The sequence below is a fragment of the Oncorhynchus keta genome, chromosome 4 (genome assembly GCF_023373465.1).
Source record: "Oncorhynchus keta strain PuntledgeMale-10-30-2019 chromosome 4, Oket_V2, whole genome shotgun sequence".
Taxonomy (NCBI): domain Eukaryota; kingdom Metazoa; phylum Chordata; class Actinopteri; order Salmoniformes; family Salmonidae; genus Oncorhynchus; species Oncorhynchus keta.
This window is the reverse complement of record NC_068424.1, coordinates 15,806,834-15,824,653: the sequence shown is the minus strand read 5'-3', so window position 1 is coordinate 15,824,653 and position 17,820 is coordinate 15,806,834. Positions and strand designations below refer to the sequence as shown.

General features: G+C 43.7%; 2 protein-coding genes and 1 long non-coding RNA gene across 3 annotated transcripts in view; 1 reads left to right on the top strand and 2 right to left on the bottom strand.

Moving 5' to 3' along the window:
* Window positions 1-984: 984 nt before the first annotated feature.
* Window positions 985-3,775, bottom strand: LOC118378720 (lipocalin-like). The gene is made up of 6 exons (XM_052501533.1): window positions 3,607-3,775; window positions 3,205-3,344; window positions 3,053-3,132; window positions 2,847-2,960; window positions 1,303-1,404; window positions 985-1,182 (listed from the first exon to the last, which is right to left on the bottom strand). Exons 1-6 carry the CDS (start codon window positions 3,694-3,696, stop codon window positions 1,163-1,165), a joined length of 546 nt encoding a protein of 181 aa, XP_052357493.1. The 5' UTR covers window positions 3,697-3,775; the 3' UTR covers window positions 985-1,162.
* On the top strand, window positions 1,412-2,820 carry LOC127918236 (uncharacterized). Its single transcript, XR_008099536.1, has 3 exons — window positions 1,412-1,575; window positions 1,628-1,942; window positions 2,032-2,820. It is a non-coding gene; the product is annotated as an uncharacterized LOC127918236 (long non-coding RNA).
* Window positions 3,776-17,127: 13,352 nt separating the features above from the next.
* Window positions 17,128-17,820, bottom strand: part of armc3 (armadillo repeat containing 3) — a 34,606-nt gene continuing 33,913 nt past the window's right edge. Inside the window, exon 18 of the mRNA XM_052501517.1 lies at window positions 17,128-17,458. Within this exon, the coding sequence (XP_052357477.1) occupies window positions 17,435-17,458 (24 nt within the window). The 3' untranslated portion in view covers window positions 17,128-17,434. The remainder of the gene's footprint in view (window positions 17,459-17,820) is intronic.

The following is a 17,820-nucleotide window of genomic DNA, read 5'->3' as shown; positions in this document are numbered from 1 at the left end:
GGCACTCAATGGAATGAGTTTGACACGTGACTTTAGAGAGTCTGTCTATAATGGTGGAAAACAACAATTAGAGCCTCTGTCTGTAAGGGTGGAACAGAACACTTCGAGCCTCTGTCTGTAAGGGTGGAACAGAACACTTAGAGCCTCTGTCTATAAGGGTGGAACAGAACACTTAGAGCCTCTGTCTGTAAGGGTGGAACAGAACACTTAGAGCCTCTGTCTGTAAGGGTGGAACAGAACACTTAGAGCCTCTGTCTATAAGGGTGGAACAGAACACTTCGAGCCTCTGTCTGTAAGGGTGGAACAGAACAGTTGGAGCCTCTGTCTATAACGTGGAACAGAACATTTAGAGCCTCTGTCTATAAGGGTGGAACCGAACACTTAGAGCCTCTGTCTGTAAGGGTGGAACAGAACAGTTGGAGCCTCTGTCTATAAGGGTGAAACGCAACACTTAGAGCCTCTTTCTATAACAGTGGAACAGAACACTTAAAGCCTCTGTCTATAACAGTGGAACCAAACACGAAGAGCCTCTGTCTATAAGAGTGAAACACAACACTTAGAGCCTCTGTCTATAACAGTGGAACAGAACATTTAGAGCCTCTGTCTATAACAGTGGAACCAAACACTTAGAGCCTCTGTCTATAATAGTGGAACCAAACACTTAGAGCCTCTGTCTATAACAGTGGAACAGAACACTTGGAACCTCTGTCTATAAAGGTGGAACAGAACACTTAGAGCCTCTGTCTATAAGGGTGGAACAGAACACTTAGAGCTTATACTGTAGAATGTTATTTGTGTTTCTTGTCTCAGTTATGAATTGCTCTAAGCAGAAGAAAGACAAAGCCTGGGAAGCAGTCAGTTAGGTAAACGCATTAACTTTGTTATTTTTGGATGTACCTGAAGCTCTGGTTATTTTTAAATCCATAAACCATGAAAAAATGACTTCCGTTTCCCCCCTATAAAAGACAGTACTCAATTGAGAAATATGCTTTTTTTATCATCTTTTATTATTTTGTTCATATTGAATTGAATTGGCTGAAAATAATTCAAATTTGTGGTATAAATCCCTCAATATATGCAGTCTTCAGTCTTCTTCCAGGAAAAGAGTTTGGATGTGAAATGGAGACAGATGCCAGTTGAAGAGTAGCAGATGAGTGAACATTTATGCCTCGGCACATTCATCTGCAATAGAGAGGCGGGAGAAAATAGTGAGGAGATGATTTCTACCAGGGAAGCACATTCATATGTATCTGATCACCATAATAATATTGTACATCTGTGTGTGTGTGTGTGGTGTCGTACCATTGTTGGGCAGGAAAACAATGTTCCCAGAGAGGATTCCTGTATCCAGAGAGAACTGCATGAACTTCATCTGGACATCTGCGCTCACCTCTGGAGTGCGACCTACAACCACAACACAACCAGGTTAACACAACACGACCAGGTAAACACAGCCAGGTTAACACAATACGACCAGGTTAACACACACAACCAGGTTAACACAGCCAGGTTAACACAACACAACCAGGTTAACACAGCCAGGTTAACACAACACAGCCAGGTTAACACAGCCAGGTTAACACAACACAGCCAGGTTAACACAACCAGGTTAACACAACACAGCCAGGTTAACACAACACGACCAGGTAAACACACACAACCAGGTTAACACAACACAACCAGGTTAACACAACAAAAAAGTTTAACACAAACAGGTTAACACAACACAACAAGGTAAACACAACAGAACCAGGTTAACACAACCAGGTTAACAAAACACAACAAGGTAAACACAACAGAACCAGGTTAACACAACCAGGTTAACAAAACACAACAAGGTAAACACAACAGAACCAGGTTAACACAATGAGGTTAACACAACAAAACCAGGTTAACACAACCAGGTAAACACAACACAATCAGATTAACACAACACAACCAGGTAAACACAACACAATCAAGTTAACACAACAAACCAGGTTAACACAACAAGGTAAACACAACACAATCAGATTAACACAACACAACCAGGTAAACACAACACAATCAAGTTAACACAACACTACCAGGTTAACACAACAAAAACAGTTCAACACAAGCAGGTAAACACAAGCAGGTTAACACAACCAGGTAAACACAACACTACCAGGTTAACACAACAGAACCATGTTAACACAACCAGGATAAAACAACAGAACAAAACCAGTTTAACACAAGCAGATTAACACAACTGGGTTAACACAACACAACTGGGTTAACACAGCACTACCAGGATAACGCAACACAAGCAGGTTAACACAAGACTACCTGGTTACCATAACCAGATTACCACAACCAGGTTAACAGAATACAGCCAGGTTAACAAAACACTACCAGGTTAACAGAACACAACCATGTTAACACAACACAACCAGGTTAACACAACCAGGTTAGCACAACACAACCAGGTTAACAGAACACAACCAGGTTAACACAACACAACCAGGTTAATAGAACATAACCAGGTTAACAGAACACAACCAGGTTAACATAACACAACCAGGTTAGCACAACATAACCAGGTTAACAGAACACAACCAGGTTAACAGAACACAACCAGGTTAACAGAACATAACCAGGTTAACAGAACACAACCAGGTTAGCACAACATAACCAGGTTAACAGAACACAACCAGGTTAACAGAACACAACCAGATTAACAGAACACAACCAGATTAACATAACCCACCTGTAACATGACCATGCTAAAACCAGAGACCAAAGTGAAACTGTGATGAATGACACAAAACATGAGAATCTAAAGGTGTGAATTAATTTCAGACATGCAGGCAGCCAGACAGACTTACTGAAGAGTTTGTTGACCACGTCAGTTACTCCGTGTTTGGTCTTGATGGTGTGGATCAGAGCAAAGTCATCATACTGGACAGCTACCACACGCATGTCATTTTCATTGTTCCAACCTGAGAGAGGGAGAAAGAGATATGAAGTTATGTTAACTGTGTGTGTGTGTGTGTGTGTGTGTGTGTGTGTGTGTGTGTGTGTGTGAACTCACGCTGGCTGGTGAAGGTGAAGCGGCCTGGTATGTCAGTCTTCTTGGCCACTTCGGTCATCCTCCAGCAAGAGCCATCAGCGCTGAGAGAAAGAGCAGCATCAATATGAGTGAAATGGACACACACACGGACACACACACACACACAAACTCACTTCTGGTTGGCGCAGCTGATGTCCAGGTCACCTTCGGCAGTGGGCAGCATCATGGAAGTTCCCATCTTCATATCAGCCTTACGGTTCATAAACCACTTGGCGTTGGTGGCAAAGCCCACGACCCACCACTTACCAGCCATCTGGGGAGAGAGAATATAGTTTGAAGAAAAAGAAGAACCACTATTCATTCATTCTCACAATGCAAATTGATTTAATAGTCATGGCAGATGATCGATCCACTGTCCTCTCTCTACTCTGACCCTCCTCAACTCCAGAATCTCTTCTCTCTCTGCACTTGTACTGTACAGCACTCTTCTCTCAACTCTTTGCCTGCTCTCTTTTTGTTGTTGTAGCCTTTCTCATTTGTTTTATCAGTTCTCTCAGTTTTTCTTTCTCTCTCACCTTCTCCAGGTTGAAGTCTTTCTGAGGCATGACGTTGACACAGGCGACCAGCGTAGCGCACAGCAGAACTCCCATTATGCTCAGCCTCATGGTTACAGATCTGTGTGTGACGGCTCGACTCTCCGGGGTGTGTGTGAGGAGGAAAATGAGTAAGGTGGGAGCTGTCTGAGGGTCCTTATATCCTCCAACATTCTTCTCTTCTCTACTCCTCCCCTCTTCTCCCCCTTGTTTCCAGTTAGTTCCTCCCCTCTCCATCCCTCAAAGATGTAAATCTCACCCTTATACAACTGCATGAGGAGGTGGGGGAGAAGTCAACAATGTAAGCAGAATGATTTGCTGCTGTCCTCTCCTTTTCTCTCTCCTCCTCTCCTTCTCTCTCGTAGCCTCTCCTCTCCTTCTCTCTCCTCCTCCTCATTCTCTCTCTCCTTGTCTCTACTATCCTCTCCTTCTCTCTCCTCTCCTTCTCCTCTCCATTGTAGACAATTGATAGGAAAACACACACACAATAAATTCAACCAATTTAATGTGTCATAGAAAATATGTTGCTGAGCAGTCAGAATTCGGGCACTGTCTCCCTTTTTTTGGGGGTGGGGTTTTTGACTACACGAAGGCCCAATAAACATATGTAAAATACATTTTATATAGGATTTTCGGTGGATATTAAAACATTTTTATTTCTTTTTACAATCCAGACCTTTTTATATACAGGCCTACATAAAAAAATGAAGATTTCGTATTTCAATCGTCATTAACTCTTTAACAAAGCGTGCCATGACTATGAAAATGGTTTATTCTTAATCGGGGGTGAATGGAGAGGTCCTTCTGTAGCTCAGTTGGTAGAGCATGGCGCTTGTAACGCCAGGGTAGTGGGTTCGATCCCCGGGACCACCCATACGTAGAATGTATGCACACATGACTGTAAGTCGCTTTGGATAAAAGCGTCTGCTAAATGGCATATATTAAAAAAAAGATCAAAATCAACAACCAAAAAAAGGTGAGGATCGTTCTGCATCCCCTCCGATTCAGAATATTCCATTTTCATAGTCATGGCATGATTGGTTCAATAGCTAGTTATGAGAGAAAAATGAATATCCACGGAATATTCCGTATAAAACTATTTTTACCTCAGTATAAAATGTATTTTACCTCAGTGCCTGACCGGTGCCTTTTCCACCGATCTGCATCTCTCTCATTCCTCCCTCTACAGATGCAGTTCTGCAGCGCATCCCAATACAACCCAGAGAATCCGTCTACATGTCACCGCTACTCAGCCTACTGTATAATATGTATATTGTCTGTATTCATATGGTTGTAGCCTGTATGTTGTGAATCCATTCTAAAGAAGACTAATTTTAGCTCACGATGCACAGCCGGATAAGGTCTCATAGCTACCAATGGCTGCACGAAGTTTTGAAATTGTATACTGGTGACATGCATTGACGTACTGGACACACCCGCAGCACCCGCAAGGCCCACGTGCTCTGGGGGCCCACGGATGTGATTTTTTAAATTCAGTAAATCATTTTGATAGTAACCCTCCCTAAAGTCAGTCATACATCTTTTACATTTCCAGATGTAGTAGGAGGCAAAGTGTTTGTTTCAGGACATGACTGAAAAAGTGCCTCAGGACTTGGCGTACTTTTGATTGAACGTATAAGAGGATATCGGTGAACAAATGCTGTGGTCAAGGCTACGATGGCGCCAGTGAAATGAGTGGAGCTTATTCAGGTGTTCAAAAGCGAATATCAGACCGAGAGCCTAATGCCTCTTAGAAAGTTCTTTATGAGTTTTAGTTAAGAAAACGATCTCTCTGCAGAAGCGACAGTGACAGGGCAGGTAAAAACAGCTTGATTGCCGTAGCAACATCAGGGAAACTGGGTAGCGCAATGGACATCGGACTAAAATGCACAATCTCTCTTGAAATACTGTCTGGGTTGGCAATACTCAGTATAGAAAACAGTTGGCCCTGCAACCTGGACCTACATGCCATGATAAAAACATTTGCACACAAAAAAGTAGGACTTCAGGAGACCAGGGGAGCCTCTTAAGTTAGATCTGATTTTAAATGAATTTACAGTGAATAATGCATCTCATTTATTTAGGCTATTAGCCAGATAAAACCAGCTGAGTTCAACAATAGTGGCTGGATTTATCCTCAAACCGACTCCCTTTCTCCTCATTGTTAGGCTATTTGATGTGTAATAAAAAAAAAACGTTTATAAATAGCATCTAAATAAACTATATATGCAAAAGTATGTGGACACTTCTTTAAATTAGTGGGTTCGCTTTTTCAGCCACACCCGTTGCTGACAGGTGTATACAATAGAGGACATAGACATTAGCAGTGAAATGGCCTTACTGTAAAGCTCAGTGATTTTCAACATGGCACCGTCATAGGAGGACACCTTTCCAACAAGTCAGTCCTGCTAGAGATGCCCCTTCAACTGTAAGTGCTGTTATTGTGAAGTGGAAACGTTCAGCCGCAAAGCGGTAGGCCACACAAGCTCACAGAACAGGACCACCAAGTGCTGAAGCTTATAGTATGTCAACATCTTCTCTCCTCTGAGGTAAAGCATAGTCCTCATGTTAATCCCATACCCTTCAGGGCTGCAACATGTGCGTTGTAACATTCCTCTGTCAGTCACAACATTTAACACTGCGGAGGACAGAACATGGGTTACCATAGGTCATGTAACGCTGGGGTTTGGGGTGAATCCCCTCACACCCCCCTTATAGAAATTATTTGTTCATAGTGAATATATTGTAGACAATTTATAGGAAAACACACACAAAAATCAATTAAATCGTTTTAATTTGTCATTTTGCTGAGCAGTCAGAACTCGCGCTTGGTCGCCCTTTGAATCTTCTTCAACATATTGCCACGCAATCTGGGAACGAGAGATTAGACAAACTCAGAACAAACACAGAAGACCCCCGACCATACAAACTGAATAGTGAAAAACTGAAAAAGACATAAAAAGTTGTTACCTGTTTCTACAGCCTATAGAAGTTGTGGTGCGTATTCACAATTGGTAACAGTTATATAAACTTGTTTACGGAATATATAACTGATCGTTATGCAAGTACATGTCCACATGCCCTGCATGAAGAGTAAACGTGATGTTTTTTGGTGGGGGAATTTATTGGTCTCTATGAAGACGCAATGAACCGAGGTACAAAAAAAGTATACTGGATATTCGGTGGCTCTCTCATCAATAGCTGTTGAACCAAGCATGCTATGACTGAAAATTAGATCTTCTGAATCAAGGGAGAATGGAGATTGATCCACACCTTTTTCAGTTGTAAAAAAAAAAAGATTCCAGATTTCTATCTTCAATAGTGTCACGGATTTCATGTGGTGAAGGAGAGTCGGACCAAACTGCAGCGTGTATATTGCGATCCATGTTTAATCACACAACGTAAACACGAATAAACACAAACACTACAAAACAATAAACGAAAACAGCCTATACTTGTGTCAACTAACACAGCACAAGGACATCAAGACACTCAGGACAATCACCCACAATACAACCAAAGAATATGGCTGCCTAAATATGGTTCCCAATCAGAGACAACGATAAACACCTGCCTCTGATTGAGAACCACTTCAGACAGCCATAGACTAACCTAGAACACCCCACTAAACTACAATCCCACTATCTACACACCACATACAAAAACCCATGTCACACCCTGGCCTGACCAAATACATGAAGAAAAACACAAAATACTACGACCAGGGCGTGACAAATAGTTTTTAAACAAAGTGTACCATGACTATGAAAAGTATATATTCTAAATCATGAGAAGATGGATAACAAATCCTACCTTGATTTAGAAAATATAATTTTCATAGTCATGGCAAGCCTTGTTTAAGACATTTGAGGTTTGAAATCCTAGTAAAACGTTTACAAATAAAAAATAATCGACAACAAAAATAATCAACAAAATAGGTGTGGATTGTGCTCCATCCTCTCCTGATTCAGAATAGGCCTAATATAATTTCCATAGTTGTGGCACACTTTGTTTAAAAGGTATTGAAGATTGAAATGCAAATAACATTTTTTTTTTAATATATATTTTTTAAACATGGATTGGTCTCCACCCGCCCCTGATCAAGAATATATAATTACCGTAGTCAAGGCATCGTTTGTTTAAGAGCTAACGAATATCGACCTAATATCCATTTAAAAAAAACACATTTGACCTCTGTGCCTGAAAGGTCGGTATGTGCCTTTTCCACCAATCTGCGTCTCAATCGTGCCTCCCACTACAAACGCAGCACTGCATTCTAATAAAATGCAGAGAATCCGTCCTCATGTCACCACTACTCACTAAGCAAACTCGAGAAGAAGTCTATTGTCTATATCATATCGCTGTAGTTTGCGATTTTAGTTCCACGATGCGCACTACCAATGGCTGGACAAACTTTTTGAAATTGGATACCCACTGATCACATGGTCCTTATCCACAGACTGGCAACAAATTAAAAACAGAGAGTCAAATCAATTTCAACCTTTTTGTTTGAATATAGATAACTAAGGGAAATAAATCTTCTAATTTCATATATGTACAACTGTAGGATAATAATTTAAGCAACAGGAAATTCGAATGATTATGTAGATTATAATTAATGGACATTTTTGTGGAGTTGATGGTGAACTGTCCTTGTCTCTGGTAGTAAAACACTGTTTAGGATGTATAGTCTGTCTCTCCAATCACTATGTCAGTGTTCAGCACCGGTCGGCTACCTACACAGGGAATGTGTTCAGCACGCAGGGAATGTGTTCAGCACCGGTCTGCTACCTACACAGGGAATGTGTTCAGCACCGGTCTGCTACCTACGCAGGGAATGTGTTCAGCATGCAGGGAATGTGTTCAGCACCGGTCTGCTACCTACACAGGGAATGTGTTCAGCACCGGTCTGCTACCTACACAGGGAATGTGTTCAGCACGCTACCTACACAGGGAATGTGTTCAGCACCGGTCTGCTACCTACACAGGGAATGTGTTCAGCACCGGTCTGCTACCTACACAGGGAATGTGTTCAGCACGCAGGGAATGTGTTCAGCACCGGTCTGCTACCTACACAGGGAATGTGTTCAGCACCGGTCTGCTACCTACACAGGGAATGTGTTCAGCACCGGTCTGCTACCTACACAGGGAATGTGTTCAGCACCGGTCTGCTACCTACACAGGGAATGTGTTCAGCACGCAGGGAATGTGTTCAGCACCGGTCTGCTACCTACGAATGTGTTCAGCACCGGTCTGCTACCTACACAGGGAATGTGTTCAGCACGCAGGGAATGTGTTCAGCACCGGTCTGCTACCTACGAATGTGTTCAGCACCGGTCTGCTACCTACGAATGTGTTCAGCACCGGTCTGCTACCTACGAATGTGTTCAGCACCGGTCTGCTACCTACGAATGTGTTCAGCACCGGTCTGCTACCTACGAATGTGTTCAGCACCGGTCTGCTACCTACGAATGTGTTCAGCACCGGTCTGCTACCTACGAATGTGTTCAGCACCGGTCTGCTACCTACGAATGTGTTCAGCACCGGTCTGCTACCTACGAATGTGTTCAGCACCGGTTTGCTACCTACGAATGTGTTCAGCACCGGTCTGCTACCTACGAATGTGTTCAGCACCGGTCTGCTACCTACGAATGTGTTCAGCACCGGTCTGGAATGTGTTCAGCACCGGGTCTGCTACCTACGAATGTGTTCAGCACCGGTCTGCTACCTACGAATGTGTTCAGCACCGGTCTGCTACCTACGAATGTGTTCAGCACCGGTTTGCTACCTACGAATGTGTTCAGCACCGGTCTGCTACCTACGCAGGGAATGTGTTCAGCACCGGTCTGCTACCTACGAATGTGTTCAGCACCGGTCGGCTACCTACGCAGGGAATGTGTTCAGCACCGGTCTGCTACCTACGAATGTGTTCAGCACCGGTCTGCTACCTACGCAGGGAATGTGTTCAGCACCGGTCTGCTACCTACGAATGTGTTCAGCACCAGTCGGCTACCTACGCAGGGAATGTGTTCAGCACGCAGGGAATGTGTTCAGCACCGGTCTGCTACCTACGAATGTGTTCAGCACCGGTCTGCTACCTACGCAGGGAATGTGTTCAGCACCGGTCTGCTACCTACGCAGGGAATGTGTTCAGCACCGGTCTGCTACCTACGCAGGGAATGTGTTCAGCACCGGCCTGCTACCTACGAATGTGTTCAGCACTGGTCTGCTACCTACGAATGTGTTCAGCACTGGTCTGCTACCTACGCAGGGAATGTGTTCAGCACCGGTCTGCTACCTACGAATGTGTTCAGCACCGGTCTGCTACCTACGAATGTGTTCAGCACCGGTCTGCTACCTACGAACAGTCTGATACCTAGGAATGTGTTCAGCACCGGTCTGCTATCTACACAGGGAATGTAGTGATTGTTCAAAATGGAAAGGACTCTAACTTTGTCTTCAGATCAACTTTGCATCTTATTCTCAAATGATGTAATTTGGACATGAACATATGATGAAATCTCCTCTGGCTCACCATTGAAACACAAAGTAAATCTACCACAGTGATGGTTCCCAAACTGTGATTTGCATATAGTCAAATATTTTAATGAAGAGCCAATCAGTTTGGAGCTTTGGAATGTTGGGAAGCCTGTGGGTTCCAGCAGCCATTTTAAAAAGACCAAGCGGAGCTATTATAGAGATAGCTGGAGGAGACGGCAGGGTGGAGAGGAAAGGACTCTTACCGTTAGAGATAGCTAGAGACGGCAGGGTGGAGAGGAAAGGACTCTTACCGTTAGAGATAGCTGGAGGAGACGGCCGGGTGGAGAGGAAAGGACTCTTACCGTTAGAGATAGCTAGAGACGGCCAGGTGGAGAGGAAAGGACTCTTACCGTTAGAGATAGCTAGAGACGGCCAGGTGGAGAGGAAAGGACTCTTACCGTTAGAGATAGCTAGATTTCGGCCAGGTGGAGAGGAAAGGACTCTTACCGTTAGAGATAGCTAGAGACGGCCTGGTGGAGAGGAAAGGACTCTTACCGTTAGAGATAGCTGGAGGAGACGGCAGGGTGGAGAGGAAAGGACTCTTACCGTTAGACATAGCTAGCGACGGCCGGGTGGAGAGGAAAGGACTCTTATCGTTAGACATAGCTAGCGACGGCCGGGTGGAGAGGAAAGGACTCTTATCGTTAGACATAGCTAGCGACGGCCGGGTGGAGAGGAAAGGACTCTTACCGTTAGAGATAGCTAGAGACGGCCGGGTGGAGAGGAAAGGACTCTTACCTTTATAGAGATAGCTACCGACGGCCGGGTGGAGAGGAAAGGACTCTTACCTTTATAGAGACAGCTGGAGGAGATGGCATACTGGGGTGTGGGTGATAGGGGGGGTACCTCTGCTGATCTGTCTATCTACTCAGGTACCTTTAACATTGCATAATGCTGTGTGTAATTACACAGATACACAAAGAATTAGAAAACAAACCCAATTTTGATAAACTCCCATATCTACTGGGTGAAATACCACAGTGTGCCATCACAGCAGCAATATTTGTGACCTGTTGCTATAAGAAAAGGTCAACCAGTGAAGAACAAATACCATTGTAAATACAACCCATATTTATGTTTATTTATTTTCCCTTTTGTACTTGAACTATTTGCACATAATATGACATTTGTGATGTCTTTATTCTTTTGGGACTTTTGTGAGTGTAATGTTTACTGCTAATTTGTATTGTTTATTTCATTATGTATTTCACTTGCTTTGGAAATGTTAACATATGTTTCCCAGGACCTTGTTTATGATCTTTTGCCTGCCCCTTGGATTATAATAAATATCAGAGACTCAAACCATCTGCCTCCCGTGTCTGCATCTGGGTCTCGCCTTGTGACCTTATAATCAGGTACGCTGACCAGGTAACACGTCATCTCCCATCTACAACAAACATGATATAGAAGGAATTCAACATTGCAAGTCTGCCACTGATTAATGACTGTGTGTTTATGCTGTAGTTGTGACATCATGTAAATTATGAGTGTTTGCATGAACACACACACACCTATACTTGTTGTAAATCGATGTTCTGAGCTGGGGGGGTTGACCTTGTGCTTCCTGTGGGGTCTCCTCTGGGGTCATGGTCAGCTCTTTGCCCCCCCCACCACTTCTACCAACCCCCAAAGACACACATCACCATGGTAACACGCCACCACACCCTGGTCATCCTAGCACTGTCCCCAAAACACTCCAATACCTCTGTTCTTTGTTTTCTGCTGTGACGTGTCCGTTCCTCACTGTCTCTGTCCCACAAGGTTTCTCTCACCATTCGGGTGTAGTCTGGTTGGTTCTGGTTTTTGAATCACTGCTAAATGATTATCTAGTGTAATACCAGAACCCCTCTCTCTCTCAATCCCTCTATCAGCCCCCAGCTGTACCCTGGACACCATATGTGAATTGATTGCCCCCCCTCTATCTTCAGAGTTCGTACTGTTAGGTGACCTAAACTGGGATATGCTTAACACTCCGGCCGTCCTACAATCTAAGATAGATGCCCTCAATCTCACACAAATTATCAAGGAACCTACCAGGTACAACCCTAAATCCATAACCATGGGCACCCTCTTAGATATCATCCTGACCAACTTGCCATCTAAATACACCTCTGCTGTCTTCAACCAGGATCTCAGCGATCACTGCCTCATTGCCTGCATCCGTAATGGGTCCGTGGTCAAATGACCACCCCTCATCACTGTCAAACACTCCCTAAAACACTTCAGCGAGAAAGCCTTTCTCATCTACCTGGCCCGGGTATCCTGGAAGGATATTGACCTCATCCCGTCAGTAGAGGATGCCTGGTTGCTCTTTAAAAGTGCTTGTCTCACCATCTTAAATAAGCATGCCTCATTCAAAAAATGTAGAACTAAGAACAGATATAGCCATTGGTTCACCCCAGACTTAACTTCCCTTGACCAGCACAAAAACATACACTATGTTGACTGTGCCTTTAAACAGCTTGGAAAATTCCAGAAAATGATGTCCTTGCTTTAGAAGCTTCTGATAGGCTAATTGACATAATTTGAGTCAATTGGAGGTGTACATATGGATATATTTCAAGGTCTACCTTCAAACCCATTGCCTCTTTGCTTGACATCATGGGAAAATCAAAAGAAATCAGCCAAGACCTCTGAAAAAAAATTGTAGACCTCCAACTCTGGTTCATCCTTGGGAGCAATTTCCAAACACCTGAAAGTACCACGTTCATCTGTACAAACAATAGTATGCAAGTATAAACACCATGGGACCACACAGCCATCATACTGCTCAGGAAGGAGATGCATTCTGTCTCCTAGAGGTGAATGTACTTTGGTGCAAAAAGTGCAAATCAACCCCGAACAACAGCAAAGGCCCTTGTGAAGATGCTGGAAGAAACAGTTACAAAATTATCTATATCCACAGTAAAACGAGTCCTATATCGACATAACCTGAAAGGCCACTCAGCAAGGAAGAAGCCACTGCTCCAAAACCGCCATAAAAGAGCCAGACTACCGTTTTCAACTGCACGTGGGGACAAAGATCTTACATTTTGGAGAAATATCCTCTGGTCTGATGAAACAAAAATACAACTGCCATAATGACCATTGTTTTGTTTGGAGGAAAAAGGAGGAGGCTTGCAAGCCGAAGAACACCATCCCAACCGTGAAGCACTGGGGTGGCAGCATCATGTTGTGGGTGTGCTTTATTGCAGGAGGGACTGGTGCACTTCACAAAATAGATGGCATCATGAGGAATGAAAATTATGTGGATATATTGAAGCAACATCTCAAGACATCAGTCAGGAAGTTACAGCTTGGTCGCAAATGGGTCTTCCAAATGGACAATGACCCCAAGCATACTTCCAAAGTTGTGGCAAAATGGCTTAAGGACAACAAAGTCAAGGTATTGGAGTGGCCATCACAAAGCCATGACCACAATCCCATAGAGAATTTGTGGGCAGAACTGAAAAAGCGAGCAAGGAGGCCTAGACACAGTTACAACAGCACTGTCAGGAGGAATACAACACTCCTTCCGTGGCCTCCGACTGCTTTTAAATGATAGTAAAACTAAATGCATACTCTTCAACCAATTGCTACCTCCCTGCCCGACTAGCATCACTACTCTGGACGGTTCTGACTTAGAATATGTGGACAACTACAAATACCTAGGTGTCTGGTTAGACTGTAAACTCTCCTTCCAGACTCATATTAAGCATCTCCAATCCTAAATTAAATCTAGAATTGGCTTCCTACCGATCCTTGACTTCTGCGATATCATTTACAAAATAGCCTCCAACACTCTACTCAGCAAACTGGATGTAGTCTATCACAGTGCCATCTGTTTTGTCACCAAAGCCCCACATACTACCCACCACTACGACCTGTATGATCTCGTTGGCTGGTCCGCTACATATTCATCGCCAAACCCATTGGCTCCAGGTCATCTATAAGTCTTTGCTTGGTAAAGCCCCACCTTATCTCAGCTCACTGGTCACCATAGCAACACCCACCCATAGCACGGCGCTCCAGCAGGTATATTTTACTGATCATCCCTAAAGCCAACACTTCCTTTGGCCGCCTTTCCTTCCAGTTCTCTGCTGCCAACAACTGGAACGAATAGCAAAAATCACTGAAGCTGGAGACTTATCTCCCTCTAACTTTAAGTATCAGTTGTCAGAACAGCTTACTGATCACTGTACCTGTACACAGCCCATCTGTAAATAGCCCACCCAAATACCTCATCCCCATATTGTTATTTATCTTCTTGCTCTTCTGCACCCCAGTATCTCTACTTGCACATCATCATCTGCACATCTATCACTCCGGTGTTAATGCTAAATTGTAATTATTTTCGCCTCTATGGCCTTAATTATTCCCTTACTTCCCTAATCTTCTACATTTGCACACACTGTACATATATTTTTCTATTGTGTTATTGACCGTACGTTTGTTTATCCCATGTGTAACTCTGTGTTTTTTGTCGCACTTCTTTGCTTTATCTTGGCCAAGTCGCAGTTGTAAATGAGAACTTATTCTCAACTGGCCTACCTGGTTAAATAAATAAATATCTTGTGTCCAACCCTTACTCTCTCTGTGGTGCCTCTTTCTTGACTTTTTACCCCCTTTTCTCCCCAATTTTGTGATATCAAATTTTATCCAATTGGTAGTTCGTCTTGTCCCATCACTGCAACTCCCATACGGACTCGGGAGAGGCGAAGGTTGAGAGCCATGCGTCCTCTGAAACCCTTGCCAAGCTGCTCTGCTTCTTGACACCCTGCTCTGCTTCTTGACACCCTGTGCTGCTTCTTGACACCCTGTGCTGCTTCTTGACACCCTGTGCTGCTTCTTGACACCCTGCTCTGCTTCTTGACACCCTGCTCTGCTTCTTGACACCCTGCTCTGCTTCTTGACACCCTGTGCTGCTTCTTGACACCCTGCGCTGCTTCTTGACACATTGGGCTGCTTCTTGACACACTGCGCTGCTTCTTGACACACTGCTCACTTAACCACGTAGAACTACTTACAGAGCAACACAAATGGACATCCTTTGACTCCGTTTGCATAGACTGTGTAGACCCCCTAAATTCTAGCACAGACATACTAACTGTACACAACAGCATACACTAAGCCCTGGTGTTCAGTACCCAGGAATAAGACCCTAAATATGCGGCCCGTTGTGGTCATACAACAGTCATTCATCAATGGTCTTCAAACCTGGTCCTGCTGAGCAACAACAGGGGTTTCCTTTTAGTTCTAGAGCCAATATTGGAATTCCTTCCTAATTTCAGACTTTTCTGTCATGGGACCTACAGCAGCTTTAGTGACGTCACCTCATAATGACCTATCAGTTAAATCTCAGATTCCCAGTGAACTTGATTGAAAACCCTTTAACAAGCATTACAAAATGTGACCATTAACAAACATTGCCTTCGGAAATTCAGACCTTTGACTTTTTCCACATTTTGTTACATTACAGCCTTATTCTAAAATTGATTCAAATGTTGTTGTTTTTCCCTCAATCTACACACAACTCATAATGATGAAGCAAAAACAGTTTTGAAATTATTGCAAATATATTACGAACAAAAAACAAATACATTTACATAAGTATTCAGACCCTTTACTCAGTACTTTCTTAAAGCACTTTTGGTAGCACTTACAGCCTTGAGTCTTCTTGGGAACGACGCTACAAGCTTGGCACACCTGTATTTGGGGAATTTCTCCCATTCTTCTCTGCAGATCCTCTCACGCTCTCAGGTTGGATGGGGAGCATTGCAGCTCAGCTATTTTCAGGTCTCTTCGGAGATGTTCGATCGGGTTGAAGTCCGGGCTCTGGCTGGGCCACTCCAGGACATTCAGTAACTTGTCCAGAAAAACATCCCCACAGCATCATGCTGCCACCACCATGCTTCACCGTAGGGATGGCGCCAGGTTTCCTCCAAACGTGATGCTTGGCATTCAGGCCAAAGAGTTCCATCTTGGTTTCATCAGACCAGAGAATCTGGTTTCTAATGGTCTGAAAGTCTTTAGGTGCCTTTTGGCAAACTCCAAGTGGGCTTTCATGTGCCTTTTTTACTGAGGAGTGGCTTCCGTCTGGCCACTTTATCATAAAGGCCTGATTGGTGGAGTGATGCAGAGACAGTTGTCCTTCCTCTCAATAGAGGAACTCTAGAGCTCTGTCAGAGCGACCATAGAGTTCTTGGTCACCTCCCTGACCAAGTTGCTTCTCTCCCAATTGCTCAGTTTGGCTGGGCCGCAAACCTTGGAGGTTACAAACTTCTTCCATTTAAGAATGATGAAACAACTGTGTTCTTAGGGACCTTCAAAGCTGCAGAAATGCATTGGTAGCCTTCCCTAGATCTGTGCCTTGACACAATCCTGTCTCAGAGCTGGCTTGGTTGTTGCTCTGACATGCACTATCAACTGTGGGACCAGGTGTGTGCCTTTCCAAATAATGTCCAATAAATTGAATTTACCACAGGTGGACTCCAAGTTGTAGAAACATCTCAATGATGATCAATGGAAACAGGATGCACCTGAGGTCAATTACGAGTCTCATAGCAAATGGTCTGAATACTTATGTAAATAATGTATGTTTTTATACATTTGCAAACATTTCTAAAAACTGTTTGCTTTGCCATTATGGGGTATTGTGTGTGTGTGTGTGTGTGTGTGTGTGTGTGTGTGTGTGTGTGTGTGTGTGTGTGTGTGTGTGTGTGTGTGTGTGTGTGTGTGTGTGTGTGTGTGTAGACTGATGATGGAAAAAATCTATTAAATACATTTTAAAATAAGGCTGTAATGTAACAAAATGCGGAAAAAGTCAAGGGGTCTGAATACTTTCCAAAGGCACTATATAATGTACAGTAGTTGTGGCTATGGTTGGGAAGACCACACAGCCAGGTAAATATAGGTCACAAGCTCATCTATGATCAGTTACAGAAAGATACAGACATATAAAACAGTATTCCTGATGCTGAGATCTCTGGTTAGGGATCAAATCAAATTTTATTTGTCACATACACATGGTTAGCAGATGTTAATGCGAGTGTAGCGAAATGCTTGGGATCCAGATATTGGGCCTGTTGCGTTCTACTGGTCCTCGGGTTTGCGTTCTCTGGGTTTGAAGGTTGGTTCTGGTCAGGCTTAGGTGATTTAAGATGGTTCTAAGGGGTTCCACTGGTCACCAGGTCCGGGTTCTCTGGGCCTGAAGTTGAGAGAGAAGTTGTTGATGCAGAACCTCTCTCCTGTGGGATCCGGTCCATCCTCAAACACATGACCCAGATGGGCGTCACACTGTAACGATGCACACACACTAGAGGAGACAGAACAAACACACCAACACACTAACACCTGCAATACACAATAGTCTGATTGGCTCTCAGCATAATTACCCAGAATGCAACTCACATGTTTATAGACTACCTCTGTCTCTACACTACCCAGGGTGTTGTCAGGGTGACGGATGATGTATATGTGGCTCTAGTCGTGTTCCCAAATCCCATGAGCCTCTTTGAATGCCGGCCAGCCCATGCCCGAGTCACACTTCACCTCTGAACTACATTTACATTACATTTAAGTCATTTAGCAGACGCTCTTATCCAGAGCGACTTACAAATTGGTGCATTCACCTTATGACATCCAGTAGAACAGTCACTTTACAATAGTGCATCTAAA